General features: G+C 43.8%; 2 protein-coding genes across 3 annotated transcripts in view; one reads left to right on the top strand and one right to left on the bottom strand.

The window, feature by feature from the left end:
* Nucleotides 1-8,705, bottom strand: part of FSD2 (fibronectin type III and SPRY domain containing 2) — a 34,642-nt gene extending 25,937 nt beyond the window's left edge. The window contains exons 1-3 of the mRNA XM_008968241.5: nt 6,024-8,705; nt 5,783-5,878; nt 2,072-2,302 (exon numbers count right to left, since the gene is read on the bottom strand). Of these exons, the coding sequence (XP_008966489.1) occupies nt 2,072-2,302; nt 5,783-5,878; nt 6,024-6,662 (966 nt within the window). The 5' untranslated portion in view covers nt 6,663-8,705. The remainder of the gene's footprint in view (nt 1-2,071; nt 2,303-5,782; nt 5,879-6,023) is intronic.
* Nucleotides 1-21,761, top strand: part of WHAMM (WASP homolog associated with actin, golgi membranes and microtubules) — an 84,142-nt gene that overhangs the window by 30,191 nt on the left and 32,190 nt on the right. For both annotated transcript variants that reach the window (XM_014341562.4, XM_034939304.3), the window contains exon 3: nt 20,926-21,196. The gene's annotated coding sequence lies outside the window, so the exon portion shown is untranslated. The remainder of the gene's footprint in view (nt 1-20,925; nt 21,197-21,761) is intronic.

Genomic DNA, 21,761 nt, shown 5'->3' with positions numbered 1-21,761 from the left:
TAGTTATATAATAATTGATATAACTATATATAATATATATAATAACATAAACATAGAAGAAAACTTGGAAATTAGGAAAAAGTTAAAAAGCCCAGCTGTATCCCATACCGTAACAAAACCACCCTTATTTCTGTGCATTTTCTTCCATACCACGGTACTGCTTTTCCCCATCAACTTTGTCATGTGCCTGTGGTCCTAGCTCCTTGGGAGGCTGAGGCAGGAGGATCATCTGAGCCCAGGAGTTCAAGGCTGCATTGAGCTATGATCACACCACTCTCCTCCAGCCCAAGCAACAGAGCGAGACCCTGTCTCAAAAGAAAAACCAACAACAAAAACCCCACACTATGTAAGCACTTTCCATGTAGTAAATGGTCTTTTGGGCCATCAGCTTGAACACTTGCATAACAGTTAATTGTGAACAGTTAATGAATGGAAACGCCATCATTTACTTGATGGTTCTTCTCTTGTTGGACATTTTGTTGTTTCCAGCTTTTCACCATCATACATAACAGTGAGAAGCCCACCTTCATGTTTATCACTTTCTCCATGTTCTGCATATGGTGGGCCCACTAGTTCAAGAGGTATGAGCATTGATGGTTCTTGCAGTGCCTGCCAAATTGCTCTCCAGCTTTATTCGCTGACCCCTCACCCCAGGCACAGCAGAAAGGAGGCATGGTTGGGCTTTGAGGGGCGACTGTACTCTTGGACAATGTGGGGGCCATATTTAGCAACCAGGAAGCTCTGGAGGCTGAAGGCCCCTCCCCCACGCCCTGGACACCACATCTTCCCCCTACTCCTGTGGCACCTTGTGAAGAAATCTGACTGAGATTGAAATTCCCATAGCCTAGCCATGTAGAGGGTTGGGTCAGATTTAATTTGTTTTCAAGAAAATTAGGAAATGGATTTTTTTTGCATGTCTGAGTTCGTGAAGTAAGATTTTTAATTGCTACACTTGTAACTGGGAAACTTAAGGTGCCTTTTCAGCCTTGACAACTTTCTCCCCAGAGCTCCAAGAGGCCATCTGAAGTGGCTGGAAAACTCTTAGAGCACTCTTGGCCGGGCGCGGTGGCTCACGCCTGTAATCTCAGCACTTTGGGAGGCCGAGGCAGGTGGATCACGAGGTCAGAGGTTCGAGACCAGCCTGACCAACATGGTGAAACCCCGTCTCTACTAAAAAAAAAAATACAAAAATTAGCTGGGCGTGGTGGCGGGTGCCTGTAATCCCAGCTACTCAGGAGGCTGAGGCAGGAGAATTGCTTGAACCCGGGAGGAAGAGGTTGCAGTGAGCCGAGATCATGCCACTGCACTCCAGCCTGGGCAACAGAGCGAGACTCCATCTCAAAATAATAACAACAATAATAATAATAATAATAATAACAATAAAACTCTTGGCTGGGCATGGTGGCTCACGCCTGTAATCCCAGCACTTCGGGAGACCAAGGTGGGCGGATCATGAGTTCAGGAGATCAAGACCATCTTGGCTAACACAGTGAAACCCTGTCTCTACTAAAAATACAAAAAAAAAAAATTAGCTGGGCTTGGTGGCGAGCGCCTGTAGTCCCAGCTACTAGGGAGGCTGAGGCAGGAGAATGGCGTGAACCCAGGAGGCAGAGCTGGCGGTGAGCCGAGATCGCGCCACTGCACTCCAGCCTGGGCAACAGAGTGAGACTCCGTCTCAAAAAAACCAAACCAAACCAAAACAAACAACAACAACAAAAAACTCTTAGAGCACGGTTTTTGCTCAGCTTAGCTCCGGGATGAGGGAACAGGTATCTGGGTGACCAGAACAGAGGAACAAAGACTGGTGCTGCCTCTGCGCTGGGGGAGGGAGAGAGTCTGCGCTGTGAGTCCGCCTGGCCACTCACGTGGAAGCCATGCAGAGAGATTGGGCCACAGCTTCCCCATCACGATCATCCAGTGGAATCAAATGGATGCTGGCCATAAAAGTCGATTCCAATGCCTCCAGGAGGAAAGAGGACAACCTAGCTTACCTCAACCATAACTGTCGTTTCCGTTTATAATTCCATCTCTTTCCATTATGTTCATTATTTCATTTTGTTTCATTACTGACCTTTATGAAATCCACCTTCTCCTCGTGACACATCTCCTCTATTGTTTCCATCAGTTCTTTGCAAGTATCTAGGTTTTCTCCACAGCTGACCAGTTGTCCATATAAGGCTTCCAGCTTCTCTTTCTTTTTCTCCCCTAGAGCTTGTATTTTTTCCTCATATTTTTGAGCAAGTGTTTCCAAGATCTCGTTGTAATGTGACTCAAAGTTTTGTTCTTGTTTTCCAAAATTCTCCTGCAAGACAGTTGATCTCAGTCATCATTTCAGCGCATGTAGTGTGTTGATTAGAGTCTTTTGTTTTTTGTTTTTTTGTTTGTTTGTTTTTGAGACACAGTCTTGCAGTGTTGCCCAGGCTGGAGTACAGTAGTGTGATCTTGGCTCATTGCAACCTCTGCCCCCCAGGTTAAAGTGATTCTCCTGCTTCAGGCTCCTGAGTAGCTGGGATTACAGGTGTGCATCACCATGCCCGGCTAATTTTTGTATTTTTAGTAGAGATGGGGTTTCACCATGTTGGCCAGGTTGGTCTTGAACTCCTGACCTCAAGTGATCCGCCTGCCTCAGCCTCCCAAAGTGTTGGGATTACAGGCAAGAGCCACCACGCCCAGCCTGATTAGAGTCATTAGAGAAATGAAAATATGTGCCTATCAGAACTATTTTAGTTCCTCTACTTTGTCCTTTCATCTCTTGTTGGGAGTTGGAATGGAAACTGGAGGTGCTGGAACATAGGTGTCTCCGGCCTAGACTCCAGGAATAATCTAAACAAAAGCACTGCTTTCTCTCCTGGCAGCATTTTGCAATCCAGTTCCAGTTTCAACTACCTTCTATCACCATGACAAGTGACCAGGGAGATTATCAGTGATGATTCTGCCCGATATTGGACCTTAATGTGGAAATATTTTCCCTGAGAGATTCCCATCTATCATTCTCTCCTGAGCTCTTAACATCTCATGAGGCTCCTCTTCACTCCCTGGTGCTTGGATCATACAAATATCAAGATTAAATCAACTAGGATCATATCAACTAGGGGAGAAATGAAGGCAAAGGAGGAACAAGGGTTGTGGTCTGGCGGCACTGCTTACAGATGAGAAGATGCAAGAGGGCAGAGGGAGGGTTCTGACAATATTAATCCAGGAGCACAGTAGATGAGAAATATTAATATTAATAGAGTATATATTGCTTATATTGTCCCCAGAGCTCTGCAAGCTCTGATGGATGTCATCCTCATCAGATGATGGGGACATTTCCAAGGAAGAGGATCTTATCAATCATTCAGGGAGTAATTACTGAACACCTGCTATGTGCACAGGACTTGCTCAGAATGGTGGAAGAGAGAGAAAGGCAATAGATGAACTTCCCAGTGTTGAGTATGAAAGGATGGCCACTGAGGATGAAGGGACTTTGATCTGAGAGTAAGCTGGCAGAGCAGCATGTAAGAAGTTTTTTTTTTTTTTTTTTTTTTTTTTTTTTTTTTTTTTTTTATGGAGCCTCATTTTGCCACCCAGGTTGGAGTGCAGTGGAGCGATCTCAGCTCACTGCAACCTCTGACTCCTGGGTTCAAGTGATTCTCCTGTCTCAGCCTCCCAAGTAGCTGGGATTACAGGCACCCACCACCAAGCCCAACTAATTTTTTTTGTATTTTTAATAGAGATGGGGTTTCACCATCTTGGCTAGGCTGGTCTCGAACTCCTGACCTCAAGTGATCTGCCACCTTGGCCTCCCAAAGTGCTGAAATTACAGGCGTCAGCCACTGTGCCCGGCCAATGTAAGAAGTTTTGTCTTGGATGTTGTACACTTACCCCCTTCTACCACTACCCTATGCTTGGCAGTGGAAGGGTTTGCCACTTCTCTGTATCTTCCATGGGGGATTAGTGCAATAGCTCTCCTCCTTTGTAAGATTGGGGCTGGAAAAGGTCTACCTTCATGGGAAATGGGCCTGGGGCTTCGTTGATTCATATGAGATCCTCCTGTTGGTACCATCCGAAGCTGCATTAATAGAAGTAGAGCATCCGCATGAAGAGAAGAGAGAGGGCAAGTCCTAAGCTCCTCAGTCCTGGTTGACCTCATCTGGAAGGTTGGGTTGAGCTCTGGCATCACAGTGGTTACCATGTATCTACTAGGGCACACACAGGGGACTGTGGCATGTTTGGTGACAGGCATGGAAACTTATTAATCTTATGAGAAATAGATATCAGCTGAGGAAAAGAACACTTACCAAAAACGGGATGGGTATCCTGTAATACCTTGTCAATGCTGAACCGTGAAAGAGGAGCTAGTCTTATTCTGTGTAGCTCTAGGGGCCAATATGACTAGTGGACAAAAGTTACAGAGCCACACCACACCTTCTATCTCAGTCGTCTTGGCATCTGGATCAAGGCTCACATTCTTACCCATGTCAAGATTGGGAGGGAGAGGGGCTGTCAAAGGATAGAAACTCCTTTCCAATCCTAGAATTCTAAGCTTTTACTGATCTCTCAGAAAAGTCTGGAAATTGCTAACTAGACAAAGGCAATACATTATTTATTTATTTATTTATTTATTTATTTATTTGAGATGGAGTCTCGCTGTGTTGCCCAGGTTGGAGTGCAGTGGTGTGATCTCGGCTCACTGCAACCTCTGCCTCCCGGGTTCCAGCAATTCTCCTGCCTCAGCCTCCCAAGTAGCTGGGACTACAGGCACATGGCACCACACCCAGCTAATTTTTTATTAGTAGTAGAAATGGGATTTCACCATGTTGACCAGGCTGGTCTCGAACTCCTAACCTCAGGTGATCCACCCGCCTTGGCCTCCCAAAGTGCTGGGATTACAGGCGTTAGCCACCGTGCCCAGCCATAAATTTATTTTTTAAATGCATGCAGAGCTAAAAATATTCCTTTGTTTGAGTAGCGATCATTGGCAGAAGTGGGTATTTTGCCTCTTAGAACAACAAAAAAGTGTTTGACAGTCTACACCTGACTTTATATAGTCAACATTATAGGTACCCCCAAAAGCCTAAAATTAACAACTCCCGAAACCAACGGAACAACATGGAACTCCACTGTTTCTGGTTTCTCAGCCAATGCACCAGATAGCAACCCGGGGATTCTCAGTAAGAACTTCTACCCCAAAAAAAGAGGTCCAAAACAAATAAACAAACCCAAAAAGACAAGGGCAAAAGAAAGGATGTCCCCTCTTCACCACCTGGGCTCAAATGAGGGAATTCACTGGATGATGCCACCGTGAAGTCATCTTTGTTAGAATAAGGGTCTATCAAGTTGAATGATGAAAACAGTATACATTAAAAAAAGAATTCGAATAAGGGTCTAAATCACATACAATTGGTGATTTGGGTAAAGGGGGATTAGGAGAAAATGAAGCCAGTGAAGGAGAGGGATTGTGATTGGGAAATTTCTACCTTATTTACTCATGTAACAAACATGTATAAAATGCCTGCTCTGAAACATACCATGTAGTAGGACTAGGGATATTGAGACAGACGACCCAGCTTTCACACCAAGAGCTTATAGTTCAGCAGGGAATGCTGACAGGTAATCGGTTCCATGACATCCATGCCCAGGTGCTATGGGAGGTCAGTGAAAGAAGGGAGGAGAGAGGGGGAGTGGTGACCCCTCACATTCTAAGAAAACAGATTCTCTAGCTCATACCAGAAACAGCTGCTTGACATAGCCATTGATGGAAGAAATGTGAGTCTGATGAGGTCTTCAAGTATGCTCTTACCTCCACAGTGATGAAAACCTCCTCCAAGTGATTTGCAAAGTTTTCCATCTCAATTATCTGCTTTTCCAATTTGTACATGTTTTTGTGAATTTCATCCTATCCAACAGAGGATCACAAAGAAGGTATTAATGTTACATCTTCTCTCACTCTTGTAGAAGGCATTTTAGATTTATTCCCTGCGTATGTACTTGAGATACCAAAGCAATATCAAGACAGAGAAGAACCAAGGAGACCTATTTACCTTGGCACTTTCCAGTGCTTCATTGAGTGGGATCACTTCATGCTCCTTATGTTCATCAAAAACCTTCTGAAAAGCTCTTATTGGAGTCTTACAAGTGACACAGAAGACATCAGCAGCTTCTTCTTCATCCTCTTCCTCGGGGATGACATAGCATTCATACTCCTCGCTGGCACGGCCGTGTGTGTACCTATAGGCTTCCCGCAAGTCCTGGCACTGGCCTGCTGAGCCCCACCCTCCGAAGCCCAGGTCCTCGGCCTCCGCTGCCTCTCCACTAAGTCTCCAGTCTCTCTGCTCCCTGGCTGGGTCTCTCCTCTTCATCATATAAGGAGGATATTCTGAAACCCCTGTTCTGGGTATGTTTTCATCAACAAACTCATTCCCTAATTCATGATCATCTTCAAGTCCATATAAGTGGACAAGTTCATCCACTTCCTCTTGAAGGTCTCTTTGAGCCTTACCATCCCCTGCTCCTCTTGACTCATTGGCCATTTCAGCTTGGACTACTTTCCTCATCCTAGTGTTCTCTTCTGGAAAGAGGTGCAGTCTGTCTTCAGAGTCATACAGGTCCATGTGGTAAAAGTGGAAATCCTTGGGAGTAGACCTGTCCAGCCCCAGTTCCTCCCCCGATTCCTCCTCCATTGTAACTCTGGAAGTCCTCAGAAGCACCTTTATATAAGAAAGATCCTTCCTGGACACTTAATAGTGAATATCTGGGCCCTGGAATACAAAAGGAGGAGGAAAATCATTTCTGGAGAAGGGCATTGCAGTAGATGATCATTAGATTGGGCTCTACTCATATAGAACTTTAAAAAAATTATCTGTGTAGTTCAGTCGTGGTTTCACTTTGAACCATCTTTAAAAAATTTGTTTTCTATGGGAGGATGGGCTTTCTAAGGTTAAAAGAGACAAAAGAAATTACAAAAGAAATGTCTAATAGATATGTCCAACAAAATACTTCCCTCATACGTTAAAAAAAAAAACTTAAAAGGCAAAATAATGGGAAGCATCTCAGGCAATTATTATTATTATTATTATTATTATTAATTTATTTTTGAGATGGAGTCTCACTCTGTCACCCAGGCTAGAGTGCAGTGGCATGATCTCGGCTGACTGCAGCCTTTGCCTCCAGGGTGCAAGCAATTCTTGTGCCTCCAACTCCCAACTAGCTGGGATTACAGGTATGTGCCACCACACCCAGCTTATTTTTGTATTTTTGGTAGAGACGGGTTTTCACTATGTTGGAACTCCTGACCTCAGGTGATTCACCCACCTCAGCCTCCCAAAGTGCTGGAATTACAGGCATGAACCACTGCGCCCAGTCTATTATTTTTAAATTGTATAAATTAATTGAAAAAGTGGCATCTCAATAGATGAATGTGCACAGACAATTCACAAAACAATTACTTTTGTATATGATAGCACCTGCACAAAAACATTTGAAAAAAACTGTACTTAAAAGTAACAGAACAGGCCTGGCGTGGTGGCTCATGCCCATAATCCCAGTACTTTGGGAGGCTGAGGCAGATGGATTGCTTGAGCTCAGGAGTTCGAGATCGTCCTGGGCAACATGGCAAGACTCTGTCTCTACCAAAAATACAACAACAACAACAACAAAAGCCAGGCATAGTGGTGTGCACGTGTGGTCCCAGCTACTTGGGAGGCTGGGGTGGGAGGATCACTTGAGCCTTGAGGGGTGGAGGTTGCAGTGAGCCTAAATCACACCACTGCGCTCCAGCCTGGGTGACAGAGCAAGACCCTGTCTCAAAAAAAAAAAAAAAAAAAAAAGTGACAGAACAAATAAGTAGATGCTGTTTTGCCTTTTCAGTTAGAAAATATTTAAAAATATCAAAAGTGATACCCGCAGCTGGATAAGGGGACAGTGAAGTGAGCACTCTCATATGCTGCTGGCTGGAATGTAAACTGGCCCCATTTTTCTGAAGAGCAAGCTTGGCAACCTGGGTCAGGAACCTTAAAGATGTTCACACTTTCAGCAGGGTGTGGTGACTCATGACTGTAATCCCAGCACTTTGGGAGGGCAAGGCAGGAGGATTGCTTGAGGCCAGGAGTTTGAGACCAGCCTAGGCAACACAGTGAAACCCCATGTCTACAAGAAAATTAAGCATTTGCCAGGTGTGGTGTTGCATGCCTATAGTCCCAGCTACTAGGGAGGCTGAGGCAGTGAGCCATGATTGCGCCAATGTACTCCAGCCTGGGTGACAGAGCAAGACTCTGTCTAAAAAAAAAAAAAAAAAGTGTTCATACTCTCTAGCCTGTTCATACTGTCTCTAACCTAGTAATCCTCTTCTGGAACCTTGAGGAAAAATCCCAAATACAAGGAAAAAAATTATTTTATGTAAAAATGCCCACTACAGAATTTTTTTAAGTAGCAAAAACTTTTGTTTTTGAAAAGGTTTAATGATTAGGAGAAGGGCTAAGTAAACTCGGGGATGTACACTACATAGAATACAAAGCAGCCTTCAAAATGTTTATGGAGAGCAAATGATAACTTGGAAAAAGACATACAATATGATGTTAAGCAAAATAAACAGAATGCCCATTATATGTAGAATATCATGTCCACTATTTTAATGAAGTACATAAAGTCTAGAAGGATATAATAATAATAATAGTAGTAGTAAATACAGTATTAGTAATAGCTACTACTTCTTGAACACTTATCGTATGCCTTTTCTGTGTTAGGCAGTTTATATATACATTATCCTCACATCGACCCTATGTGGCAGGCACTGCTATCATCCCCATTTTGTAGATGAGTCAACTGTGTCTCAGGGAGGGTATCTTGTGCAAGGCCACACAGTTAGTATATTGTTGAACTGGGATTTGAGCCTTAATCGGTGTGGCAGCTATAAGACTGTGCTTCACAGATATCCAACTACAGGGAGTGTAATTGACTGGAGGTTTCAGTTGCCCTCTGAAGTTCATTGCTGCATAGCATGCTTGCCACAAACATCTGCCATCCAGTGACAAGCACAGCCAGGGATTCTAAGGCAGATCCATTTCTGGTTGATACAGAACTCCTCTGAGCCCTCCTCTAGTTCCAATTACTCAGGAGGCTAAGGTGGGAGGATCACTTGAGGCCAGGAGTTCAAGACCAGCCTGGGCAACATAGCAAGACCCTGTCTCTTAAAATACAAACAGAAGGCTGGGTGCCTGTAATCCCAGCACTTTTGGAGGCCAAGATGGGCGGATCATGAGGTCAGGAGTTCGAGACCAGCCTGACCAATGTGGTGAAACCCGGTCTCTACTAAAAACACAAAAAATTAGCCAGTTGTGGTGGCAGGTGCCTGTAATCCCAGCTACTCGGGAGGCTGAGGCAGGAGAATTGCTTGAACCAGGGAGGCGGAGGTTGCAGTGAGCCATGACTATGCCACTGAACTCCAGCCTGGACAACAGAGCGAGACTCCGTCTCAAACAACAACAACGACAACAACAACAACAACAACAAACAAACGAACAGTTCTCTGATGGCCAGAGGAGTTGGCTGGAGGATTCCCTGACAGCCTCACCAAGGCTTTCTTAGACCGCATGGTAGTCTAGGATACTTGCCTGAATCTTCCCTGAACCTTCCCTCTTGCTCTCCTTCAGCCAGCGTCAGACTTACATCATGGTCTGGCAGCTCTTCCAGCCTTTCCTAGCTGCCTCCCCATTTTATTGCTCACACAGGTATTTCCTCTAATAAAATTATTTTCCATCTTATGCCTGCTTCTTGGAGAACCAGATTAACACAGTTGGTTGGACTCCAAAGTCCATGCTTTCTTCCTGGCACAGAGCTGCCATTTTTGTGTGTGTGTGTGTGTGTGCGTGTGTGTGTGTGTGTGTGTGTGTGTGTTTGAGACAGAGTCTCACTCTGTCGCCCAGGCTGGAGTGCAGTGGCGCGATCTCGGCTCACTGCAACCTCTGCCTCCCGGGTTCACGCCATCCTCCTGCCTCAGCCTCCCTAGTAGCTGGGACTATAGGCGCCCGCCACCATGCCCAGCTAATTTTTTTTTTTTTTTTTTTTTTTTTTTAGTAGAGACAGGGTTTCACTGGGTTAGCCAGGATGGTCTCGATCTCCTGACCTCGTGATCCGCCCACCTCGGACTCCCAAAGTGCTGGGATTACAGGCGTGAGCCACCGCGCCCGGCCCATTGTGTTTTATTAATTCTTTTTTGTAACAGTTTTATCGAGGTATAATTCATATACCATACAATTCACCTGTTAAAAATGTATACTTTAGTGGTTTCGTTTTTTGTTTGTTTTGTTGTTGGTGCTTTTTTTGAGGCGGAGTCTCGCTTTGTCACCCAGGCTGGAGTGCAGTGGCGCGATCTTAGCTCACTGCAAGCTCCGCCTCCCGAGTTCACGCCATTCTCCTGCCTCAGCCTCCCCAGTAGCTGGGACTACAGGCGCCCGCCACCATGCCCAGCTAATTTTTTGTATTTTTAGTAGAGATGGGGTTTCACCGTGTTAGCCAGGATGGTCTCGATCTCCTGACCTTGTGGTCCGCCCGTCTCGGCCTCCCAAAGTGCTGGGATTACAGGCGTGAGCCACCGCACCCGGCAATTCAGTGGTTTTTAGTATACTCACACATATGTGCAGTGATCACCACAGTCAATTTCACAGCATGTATTTTTAAATTTTTAAAATTTTTTTGAGACATGGTCTCCCTCTGTCTGGAGGGAGGAGGCTGGAGTGCAGTAGCACCATCTTGGCTCACTGCAACCTCTGCCTCCCGGGCTCAGGTGATCCTCCCACCTCAGCCTTCCAAGTAGCTGGGACTACAGGCGCTTGCCGCCATGCCTGGCTAACTTTTTAATTTTTTTTTTTTAGAGACGGGGTCATGCCATGTTGCCCAGGATGGTCTTGAACTCCTGAGTTCAAGGGATTGCCCACCTCAGCCTCCCAAAGTGCTGAGATTACAGGAGTGAGCCACTGCGCCCGGCTGTAATTTTAGAGCATTTTTATCACCTCAAAAAGAAGCACTGTACCCTTTAGCTATCACCACCAGCATTCCCCCATCTCCCCTATCCTAAGCAACAACTAATCTACTATCTGTCTCTATTGATTTTCCTGTTTGGACATTTCCTATAAACGGAATCATATAGTATGTGATCTTTTGTAACTGTCTTCTCTCACTGAGCATACTGTTTTCAAGATTCATCCATGTCGTAGCATGTATCAGTATTTCATTCCCTTTTTAGGACCAGAAAAGTATTCCGTTGTATGGATATGCCATATTTTGTTTGTCCATGCATCAGTTGATTCGGGTGGCTTCCCATTTCATTTGGGTTGTTTCTACCTTTTGGCTATTTTAAATAAGGCTGCTAAAGATGTTTTTGTACCAGTTTTTGTTTGAATATGTTTTCATCTCTTGCAGGTATATACCCAGGGGTGAGTAAACACCTCAGAGTGGGATCACTGGGTCAAATGGTAACTTATGTTTAACTTTCTGAAAAACCATCAAACTGTTTTCCAAATTGTCTACACCATTTTACATTCCTGCCAGCAGTGTAGGAAAGCTCTGATTTCTCCACATTCTTGTCAGCACTTGTTATTATCTGACTGTTTGATTACAGTCATCCTAGTGGTTATGAAATGGTATCTCATTGTGGTTTTGATTTGCATGTCCCTGATGAATAATGATGTTAGTTATCTTTCATGTATTTATTGGCCATTTGTGTACCTGCTTTGAAGAAATGCCTCTCCAAATCTTTTGCCCATTTTTAAATTGGATTATTTGCCTTTTTGTTATTGAGCTCTAAGAGTTCTTTGTGTATTCTGGATTCTAGTCCACTGTCAGGTATGTAAATTACAAATATTTTTCTTCTATTCTGTGAGGTGTCCTTTTATTTTCTTGATGATGTCCCCTGAAGCACAAAAGTTTTTAATTTTGCTGAAGTCTAGTTTATCTATTTTTTTGTTGTTGTTGCTGCTTGTGCTTTTGATGTCATGTCTAATAATCCATTGCCAAATTTGGGATAAATCCCATTTGGTCATAATGCTTAATATTTTTCTTTTTTGTTGTTGTTTTTAAAGAGGGATTACAGGCATGAGCCACCGTGTCTGGCCTAAGTTTTTGTCATATGTGACTAGATTCAGTTTGCTAGCATTTTGCTGAGGAATTTTGAATTCATATTCCTAACAAATATTGGCCTGTAGTTTTGGGGTTTTTTTCTTGTGATATCTTTCTCTGGTTTTGGTATCAGGGTAATATGTTTCATAGAATGAGTTGGGAAATGTTCCTATTCTTCTATTTTTTGGAACAGTATGTGAAGAATTGTTATTAATGCTTGTTTCAACGTTTGGTAGAATTCACCAGTGAAGCCACCTGGTCCTAGACTTTTCTTTGTGGGTGGTGTATTGATATTCTTATTAATTTTTTTTTGAGACAGGGTCTCACTCTGTCACCCAGGCTGGAGTGCAGTGGCACAATCTCGGCTCACTGCAACCTCCACCTCCCAGGTCCATGTGATTTTCCTGCCTCAGCATCCCATTGGAAAAATTAGGGATTACAGGTACCTGCCACCACGCCTGGCTAATTTTTGTATTTTTAGCAGAGACGGGGTTTCACCATGTTGGCCAGGCTGGTTTTTTGTGTTTTTTTTTTCACGTCAAGAAATAACTTTATCCAAAAGGAATTCAAATGGAAGATATATTTAGCATCAATTCATGTATTAGTAACTTATACATGTATTGTCAAGTATGACATCCATAAATGCACAAAACAGTTTCTCACACGTTCCACCAAACTTCTGGCTTACTTTGTGTGTCACTTCCATGACTACCAATCACACATGCAGAAACTAGGAGAGACAGTGAAGATGGCTTTCCAGGAAGTTTACAAAATAAGAAAGGAAATGTATGTCAAAATATAGCGTAAGTAGCAATGGGGCCCTGAATTCACTTTGGAAAAAGCTAGTTTTTTAATTATTAATTTAATCTCTTTACTTAGGCCTATTTAGATTGCCTATTTCTTCTTGGGTCTGTTTTGGGACTTTGTGTCTTTCTAGGAAATGTCTATTTCATTTAAATTATCTAATTTATTCAAATACAATTGTTCATGGTATTTCTTTTTAATCTTTTTTTATTTCTGTATGCTTGGTAGTAATGCCCCCTTTTTCATTTCTGATTCTAGTCATTTGAGTTTTCTCTCATTTTCTCTTGGTCAAACCTCTGACTAGAGGTTTGTCAATTTTGCTGATTACTTCAAATAATCTGCTTTTGGTTTCTTTAATTTTCTCTATTGTTTTTCTGTTATCTATTTCATTAATTTCCACTCTAATACTTATTATTTCCTTCCTCTGCTTATTTTGTTTAGTTTGCTCTTCTTTTTCCAGTTTTTTAATGTATTGATTTGAGATCTTTCTTCTTGTTAAATATAGGCATTTATAGCTATAAATTTTCCTCTAATCACTGCTTTTGCTGTACCCTACAAGTTTTCATGTTATCTTCATGTCTATTCATCTCAAAGTATTTTCTAACTTCCATTTTCATTTCTTCTTTGACCCGTTGGTTATTGAGGAGTGTGTTGTTTAATTTCCATATATTTGTGAGTTTTCCAAGTTTCCTTGTGTTATTGATTTCTGTTTGCATTCCATTGCGACCAGAAAACATATTTTGTATTATTTCTGTCCTTTTAAATTTATTGAGGTTTGTTTTATGGGCTAGCATATGGTCTGTCTTAGAGAACGTTCCATAGGCATTTGGGAAGAATGTGTATTCTGCTTCTGCTGTTGTTGAGTAGAGTGTTAATATAGATGTCTGTTAGGTGCATTTGGTTTATAGTATTATTTAAGTCTTCTATTTCCTTGTTGATCTTCTGCTTAGTCATTCTATCCATTACTGAAAGCAGAGTATTGAAGTCTTCAACTATTATTATTAGAGTTTCCATTTCTACCTTCATTTATGTCAGTTTTTGTTTGACATATTTTGGTATTCTGTAGTTAGGTGCATATACATATGTAATTGTCATATCTTTCTGATGGATTGGCTCTTTTCTTTTTTTTTTTTTTTTTTTGAGAAGGAGTCTCGCTCTGTCACCCAGGTTGGAGTTCAGCGGCGCGATCTCGGCTTACTGCAAGCTCCGCCTCCCAGGTTCACGCCATTCTCCTGCCTCAGCCTCCCAAGTAGCTGGGACTACAGGCGCCCACCACCACGCCTGGCTAATTTTTTGTATTTTTAGTAGAGACGGGGTTTCACCATGTTAGCCATGATGGTCTCGATCTCCTGAACTCGTGATCCGCCCGCCTGGGCCTCCCAAAGTGCTGGGATTACAGGTGTGAGCCACCGCGCCAGGCAGATTGGCTCTTTTCTAATGACAGTGTATCCCTCTTTATCTCTACTAACACTTTTTTGTTTTAAATCCATTTTTTCGGATGTCAGTACAGCCCCTCTAGCTTTCTTGTGGTTGCTGTTTACATGATTTATCTTTTTCTATCCTTTTAGTTTCAATCTATTTGTATTTTTGAATCTAACGTGTGTATCTTGTAGACAACATAGAGTTGGCTATATTGTTATTAATTTTTAATTGATTCATTATGAGAAGCTTCCTAAGAATTTCTAAATCACAACACTTTGTTGGAGGAGCTCAAGCTATGATTTTTTTTTCCATATAACAAAATGGCATTTCCCACAAAATAATATAACACGCCCCCAAAGAAAATCCTCCCCAGAACCTGAGAATGAACATTCCAATTCTTAACTTTCTAGTAGGATAATAAATCAGAGGTTAGAAGAAGATTATCATCTACAAGTCTATCAGAACTAAATATAGGCATTTATGGCTATATCAGAGGAAGACAGTTCACTCTAAAGGAGTATTAGGCCAGCTTCAGTGGCTCACGCCTGTAATCCCAGCACTTTAGGAGGCTAAGGTGGGCAGATCATTTGAGCTCAGGAGTCTGAGACCAGCCTGGGCAATATGGTGAAAACCCATCTCTACCAAAAATACAAAAAAATTAGCCAGGCGTGGTGGCACACGCCTGTAATCCCAGCTACTCAGGAGGCTGAGGTAGGAGGGTCTCTTGAGCCCAGAAGACGGAGGTTGTAGTGAGCTGAGATTGCACTCCTTCACCTCAGCCTGGGTGATGGAGCGAGACTCCATCTCAAAAAAAAAAAAAGTATTAGATGATAGGAGAGTTATGATAGGAGAGTAATTATGAAGAGGACACTAAAGGATACTCTAAGACTGAGAGAAAAACTGTAACACAGGATAAACTTCACAGGGAGTTCAAATGTCATAGAAGAAGTTTTGATTTCCTTTTCTTATTCTTTTCTTTTTTTTTTTTTTTTGAGATGGAGTTTTGCGCTTGTTGCCCAGGCTGGAGTGCAGTGGTGCGATCTCTGCTCACTCAACCTCCGCCTTCTGGTTTCAAGTGATTCTCCTGACTCAGCCTCCCAAGTAGCTGGGATTACAGGCATCCGCAACCACATCCAGCTAATTTTTGTATTTTTTAGTAGAGACGGGGTTTCACCATGTTGTCCAGGCTGGTCTCAAACTCCTGACTTTGTGATCCACCCACCTTGGCCTCCCAAAGTGCTGGGATTAGAGGCGTGAGCCACTGCGCCCAGGAGAAGTTGTGATTTCAACCCACATCATGGCAAACGGAATTGTCCTGGCCAGAGCTGGTCCCCAGTGGCTGTAAAAGCAAGAAAAACATATGGAAACACAGGTGAACCAAGGTTGGCTGGCAGGTGAGCCGAAGAAGTTGGCAGCATTGCTGCGGGCATAAGACGTATTAGGAGAACCCACGGAAAGTGGTCACCAGGCCTCATGAGAGACCCTGAGCCACAATCACCCAGAGGAACTGTTCTCAGGTTCTTGACCCTCAGAAACCATTCAAGAGAATAAATATTTGTTGTTTTAAGCTGTCAAGTTTTGAAATAATTTGTTATGCCACAATAGATGACTAGTTCATTGTCCCAGACTAAAAATAAACTTTCCACCCAGCTTTCTCTGCTAGCTGCTATTCTCTCTTTCTCCCCTTTCCCTCTCCAGACTCCATCAAAGGGTGGCATTTCCACCATCACTCTTCAGGCTATGGAATCTGTATACGAAGACTTTCCAAGGGGTACATGGTATAGATAGCTTCAGGAGGATCAGCTCCCAGATGCTCAACTTTATATTTAATCTTTCCCAGAGCTGCTCTGCCTGGGAAGGAACTAGCATTTGAGGCTTCATGTAGATTCTTTTTTCACAATAGTCCTTTTTCTCTTTATTACAAAAGTAAAACTATACCTCTCACTTATCCTGAATATTTCATTGCACTGTAAGATTTCATTGCTTGGGAATTAAAAAAGAAAAAAAAAAAAAAAACCTCCAGGGGACTAAATGGAAGGACAATTTGAAGTATTGCTATCAATGGTGGAGGGTGAATGACATTAATGAATGCATAAGAAAAAATTTGTTTTCAAGCTAAGTGGTTTCCAGTTCTTTGCTTTCAATAAAGTTGAAGGTTGATCTAATCAAATTGTCAGCTAATATATGATTAAAAATAATTTTTCATGATAGATCACTATGTACTTTTTGAAACACATTTCAGAAAGAGTTCAAAAATGTGAATGACATTGCTATAATAAAACACTTTCATTTCCATCAATGTTTGATTACGTAGCTAAGCAAGGTTGCTCTGTTCTTACATCAACAAAATGAAAAGCGGAAAGACAATTGACCCTAATTCCTGTTGCAGTCTAAAATACGTAATTTTCATCAATGGATACACAAATAAACTTTTTTTAAAAAAGCTCCATCTACCTCATTAAGAGATGCATTTCCATTTTATTTTTCATTTAACAATTATTGGCCAGGCGCGGTGGCTCACGCCTGTAATCCCAACACTTTGGGAGGCCGAGGCGGGCAGATCACGAGGTCAGGAGATCGAAACCGTCCTGGCTAACACGGTGAAACCCCATCTCTACTAAAAATACAAAAAATTAGCCGGGCGTGGTGGCGGGCGCCTGTAGTCCCAGCTACTTGGGAGGCTGAGGCAGGAGAATGGCTGAACCTGGGAGGCGGAGGTTGCAGTGAGCCAAGATCACGCCACTGCACTCCAGCCTGGGCGACAGAGCGAGACTCCGTCTCAAAAATAACAATAATAATAATTATTATTTACCAAAATGTGTAATATGTTTATGTTATTTTGCTTACATGTGACTAAAAGTTGTATTGGTAACTTCATCCAAAAGAAAAAAAGAGTTTAATATTCAGAGATGTATGGTCCCAGGAGAATAAGAGAAAATCTTTAATCTCAAGTTATACATCTGTATTTTTGTAGAGAAGTATCATAGATGACCAACAAAAGACTTTCCAAGCACAGAAAAATATTACAGGTCAGGTACAGTGGCTGACACCCGTTATCCAAGCACTTTGGGAGGCAAAGGTGGGAGGACCACTTGAGCTTAGGAGTTTGAGACCAGCCTGGGCAACAAAAAGAAACCTCACCTCTATTTAAAAAACAAAAAACAAAACTAGCCCAGCGTGGTGGTGTGTGCCTGCAGTCCCAGCTACTCGGGATGCTAAGGTGGGAGGATCACTTTAGCTTGGAAGATTGAGACTGCAGTGAGCTATTATCTTGCCACTGCACTCCAGCCTGGGTGACAGAGCAAGACCATGTCGGAAGATAGAAAGGAAGGAAGAACGAAAGGAAGAAAATTCATGTTTTAAGTGCACAATTCAATGATTTTTAGTAAATTCCCCAAATTGTGCAGCCATCATCACAATCCAGTTCCTAATGCCTATCCCCATTAAAAAATTGTGGTAAATCTAATGGCTTTTTTTAAAAAAACTAATATTATTAAACTATTTTAACATGACATATATATATAATGTTTTGAGAAAAATAAGCAAAATATTTTAAGATATGGTTTAGCACTGTTTTTTCCTTATCCATCACTTTTATGATCCAGTTTTCCTTAACTTCCATTTATGTGATCAAAGTTAGCAGCCAGCTGTTTGTCTTCCCTATTTGTTCCACAGTTGTACACAGAAAACAGAAGTCAACAAGTTCATCGGCTTCCCCTATCAGCTCTGTTTAACTTTCTGCAGTGATAGACTGTCACTTCTGCTGATAGACTGTCCTTTTAATAGCCACTTCCCAAACTATATTTTTAAAAAGGCATTAAGTTTTCTTTCCACTATCTCCACTGTTTTTTTTTTTTTTTTTTGAGACAGGGTCTTGCTCTGTTGCCCAGGTTGGAGCGCAGTGGTGAAATCTCAGCTCACTGCAGCCTTGACCTTCTGGGCTCAAACAATCCTCCCACCTCAGCCTCCTGAGCAGATGGGATCACAGGCATGCACCACCACGCCTGGCTAATTTTTGTAATTTTTGTAGAGACACGGTCTCACTATGTTGCCCAGGCTGGTCTCAAACTCCTGCTTAAGCAATCCTCCCGCCTTGGTCTCCCAAAATGTTGGGATTACAGGTGTGAGCCAATGCGCCTGGCCTATCTCCGCTTTTGATTGCCCTTTTAATATAACATTTTCTCATGGCCTAATTTGGAAATTCATGGACCCTGTCTGGTGCTCTCCTGACTGCTCCATGCCATTCAATCCTATTGACCCTTCTGTGTCCCCTGGCTCAGCTGGGATTTCCCCTAGGCCACTGACTGCTGAAATCTCTGCCAAGTTCCTCCCCTTGGCTGCTCTTTATATGCAGGCATCCCCTCAACCTCCATTCTAGGCCCTCTTCCCACTCTCCACTTGCTCTAGGTGATCTCATCCAGTCTCACAGCTTCTACGTCCCCGTCTTTTCTGAGGGCTCCAAATCCATGTCTCTGGCTCTAACCTGTGCCCCATGCAGAGGCAGAGGCTCAGAGGTGCAGCTGCTGTCTTGAGCAGCCCCCTCCAGCAGCCCCCTGAAACTCAGCACCGCCAGATGGAGCTCATTGCCTCTCTCTTTCCCCAACTCACCATGTGGTGTGACGTCACCTCCACGGCAGCCCCTGCATGCTGCCTGTTAGTGGGGTGTCCTCCCACCAGCCCTGCCAGAACTCCTCCTCTCAACAAGGTTTCTCAAACTTTCCTGCACACACGTCACCTTGGGGATCTGGTTAAACGTAGAGTCAGAAAGTCTAGAGTGAGGTCTGGAAAACTGCATTTCTAAATCTCTAAATGGTGCCTATTCTGCTGGTCTACCTTGTAAGGTAGAAGATGCCTGGATGCCCAGCTGGCCCGTGAGAGGTTGGGACAGTCTTCCAGAAAACCCACCTTCTTCAGCCTCTCTACACTCTGGCCATGAATGTCTGTGATGTCCTGAACTGACTGCCTGCCCTTCCCTCTGCCCTCCCTGGACATTCCTGCTGTAAGCCTCCAGTTTCATCCCTCTTCCTCAGCCTTTATTTGTGGAGGCCAAGTTACCCATGGCCTCAGGAAGAAGAACTCTGCCTCTGGTCAGAGATGACACCTTGCCCTTATGGCCTGGACCTCCCCCTTCCTTCCTGGGGACAACCAGCCAGGCTCTGCTCACTGCCTGCCCCAGTGCCCTCCAAGTTTTGTCCTGCAAGCACAGGAAAAGGCTAGGAGTAATGATGAGGAGAGCAGAGGTGCCAACACAGTTCTACATCTGGCCCATTTAGGAAGGATTTGAGACAGGCAGGCTAGCTAGGTTCCTATGTTAAGATGGTCTGGAGGAAAATGATAAAAGCCCCTCAGTCGGCCCCACACAGTGGCTCACACCTGTAATCTCAGCGCTTTAGGAGGCTGAGGTGGGCGGATCACCTGAGGTCAGGAGTTCAAGACCAGCCTGGCCAACATGGTGAAACCCCATCTCTACTAAAAATACAAAAATTAGCTGGGTGTGGTGGTGGGTGCCTGTAATCCCAGCTACTCGGGAGGCTGAGGCATGAGAATCGCTTGAACCTGGAAGGCGAACGTTGCAGCGAGCCAAGATCATGCCACTGCACTCCAGCCTGGGGGATAGAGCGAGACTCTGTCTCAAAAAAAAAAAAAAAAAAAAAAAAAAAGCCCCTCAGTCAGGCTCTTGCTTATCTAACTCCCAGCCAATCAGTAACAGAAGACCCAAGAAGCTATAACTGCTATAACCATAAGCTCCTATTTCGGGGGTCTAGGGACTTCCTTGGAGACCCAAATGTGCAGTTAGATTTAAACTCCAACCTATAGTTACCCCTTCTTCATTTTAATGCTTAAAATCACCCCTGGGGTGGTGATTTAAAATGCTAATGCTACATATAATGTATGAAGAAGCATGTTGAGCCACTGTGCAAGCACTAGAAAAACTCTCCTACACCTGCCCCAATGTAACCCTTCCCCATAGAAAGCCTTTATAAAACTAACCCACACACTACTGCCCTCAAGGGGCAGCCCATTCTTTTCTTCTTCAGTGCCAGCTTCCTTGTGCACAAGCTAAAATAAACTTTCTCTATGCTGCTGTGTCTGGTGATCTCTCTTGATTCCTATCCTGGGAGATTACAAGAACCCAGGATGCTGGAAACATTTTGATCCAAGAATAGGAGGTTCTGGATCACAGTGATGGAACCATGTCCTGCTCTTAACCCAGAGGGGCCCTTAGTCATTTCATCTGGGGCTCCGTACCAACTATCACTCCCCCAGTTAATCGTGGCTACGCCCTGCCTTCGAAATCCCTCACATTTCCCTCCATGGGCTCACCCTGGCTCTTTCTGACAGCAAGACAAAAACACAAGAACCAACCAGCCTTCTCTGATGGTAGACGGGTTGGGGAGGTGGGATGTGGAAGTGTGACTACCTGGACTCAGCCCTGGTGAGCCCCTGGGGACCTTCTCTCTTCTCCTCTTCACTCTGAAGTGTCCATGGGATGCTGTTTTTCTAGGTACTGTATCAGCACCACACAGAGAGGTCGACTTCCAGCAGTCATTAGGTGACAAAGATGCTGCTATCCTAACCCAATGCCATGTATGTTATTGGTTTCAGAGATCTGGATCCTCATAAGGAAACCTTACTCCTGAGACTCTAAGACTTGGGAACATCACTCTTGGAGTTCTCCCACTCTCCAATGCTCCAAAACTCTTCACATGGAAGATAGTGGTAAATATCACTTCAGTAACACCTGCTGAGGCTGAGATACCATGACCATGCAGGATTAAAGCACACAAGGCACCAGCTCCACCATGTCTTGGTCCATGCCACCTGGGACCACAAACAGGATCAGGTCCACCCCAGATGGAGAGAAGGATGAGTGGAGGTAGGTTTCCAGAGGCAGCATCGCAAAGCCAGTGGTTTCCAGGCACCAGGGCCAGTGTTTTGCCTCCACAGCCAGTGTTTTGCCTTCATATGATTTATGAAGACTCCAGAATTGAGTTTTCTTTATGGGGAGGTTACTACTAAGAAACCTGTCCACCATTAGGCTCTGGCTGGGGCAGTCCTGGCTCATCCTCACTAATGCAGCCTGTACACAGGGCTGGAGAAGTGTGGCTTCAAGTGAACTAGGGCACAACTTCTTCTCACACTGAATCTGCATCCCAGCAAAACCAGTGCTGAGCTGGACCAGCAAGTCTCCCCCTCCATACATACCAGACCCAAGGGATTGCTAGCTCCTCCTGGGTATCATGCACATTGCCTGCACTTTAGCCCATGTTTCCCTCCGATGGTTCCCAAGGTCAAAGTTCCCTTCCAGCTATGGAAACACCACTTTGCCTCCTCTCTCATCCTGAATCCCTTGTTGTAGTGGATGATTCTCAACAAAGTAATCAGAGCCTTCTGCCCTAAGAGGCCCTGAATCCTGCCTTCATACTCCTGTATGTCAGATT

Source organism: Pan paniscus, chromosome 16 (assembly GCF_029289425.2).
Source record: "Pan paniscus chromosome 16, NHGRI_mPanPan1-v2.0_pri, whole genome shotgun sequence".
NCBI lineage: Eukaryota > Metazoa > Chordata > Mammalia > Primates > Hominidae > Pan > Pan paniscus.
Note: the sequence above shows the minus strand (reverse complement) of the source record. Positions and strands in the feature narration are given on the sequence as shown.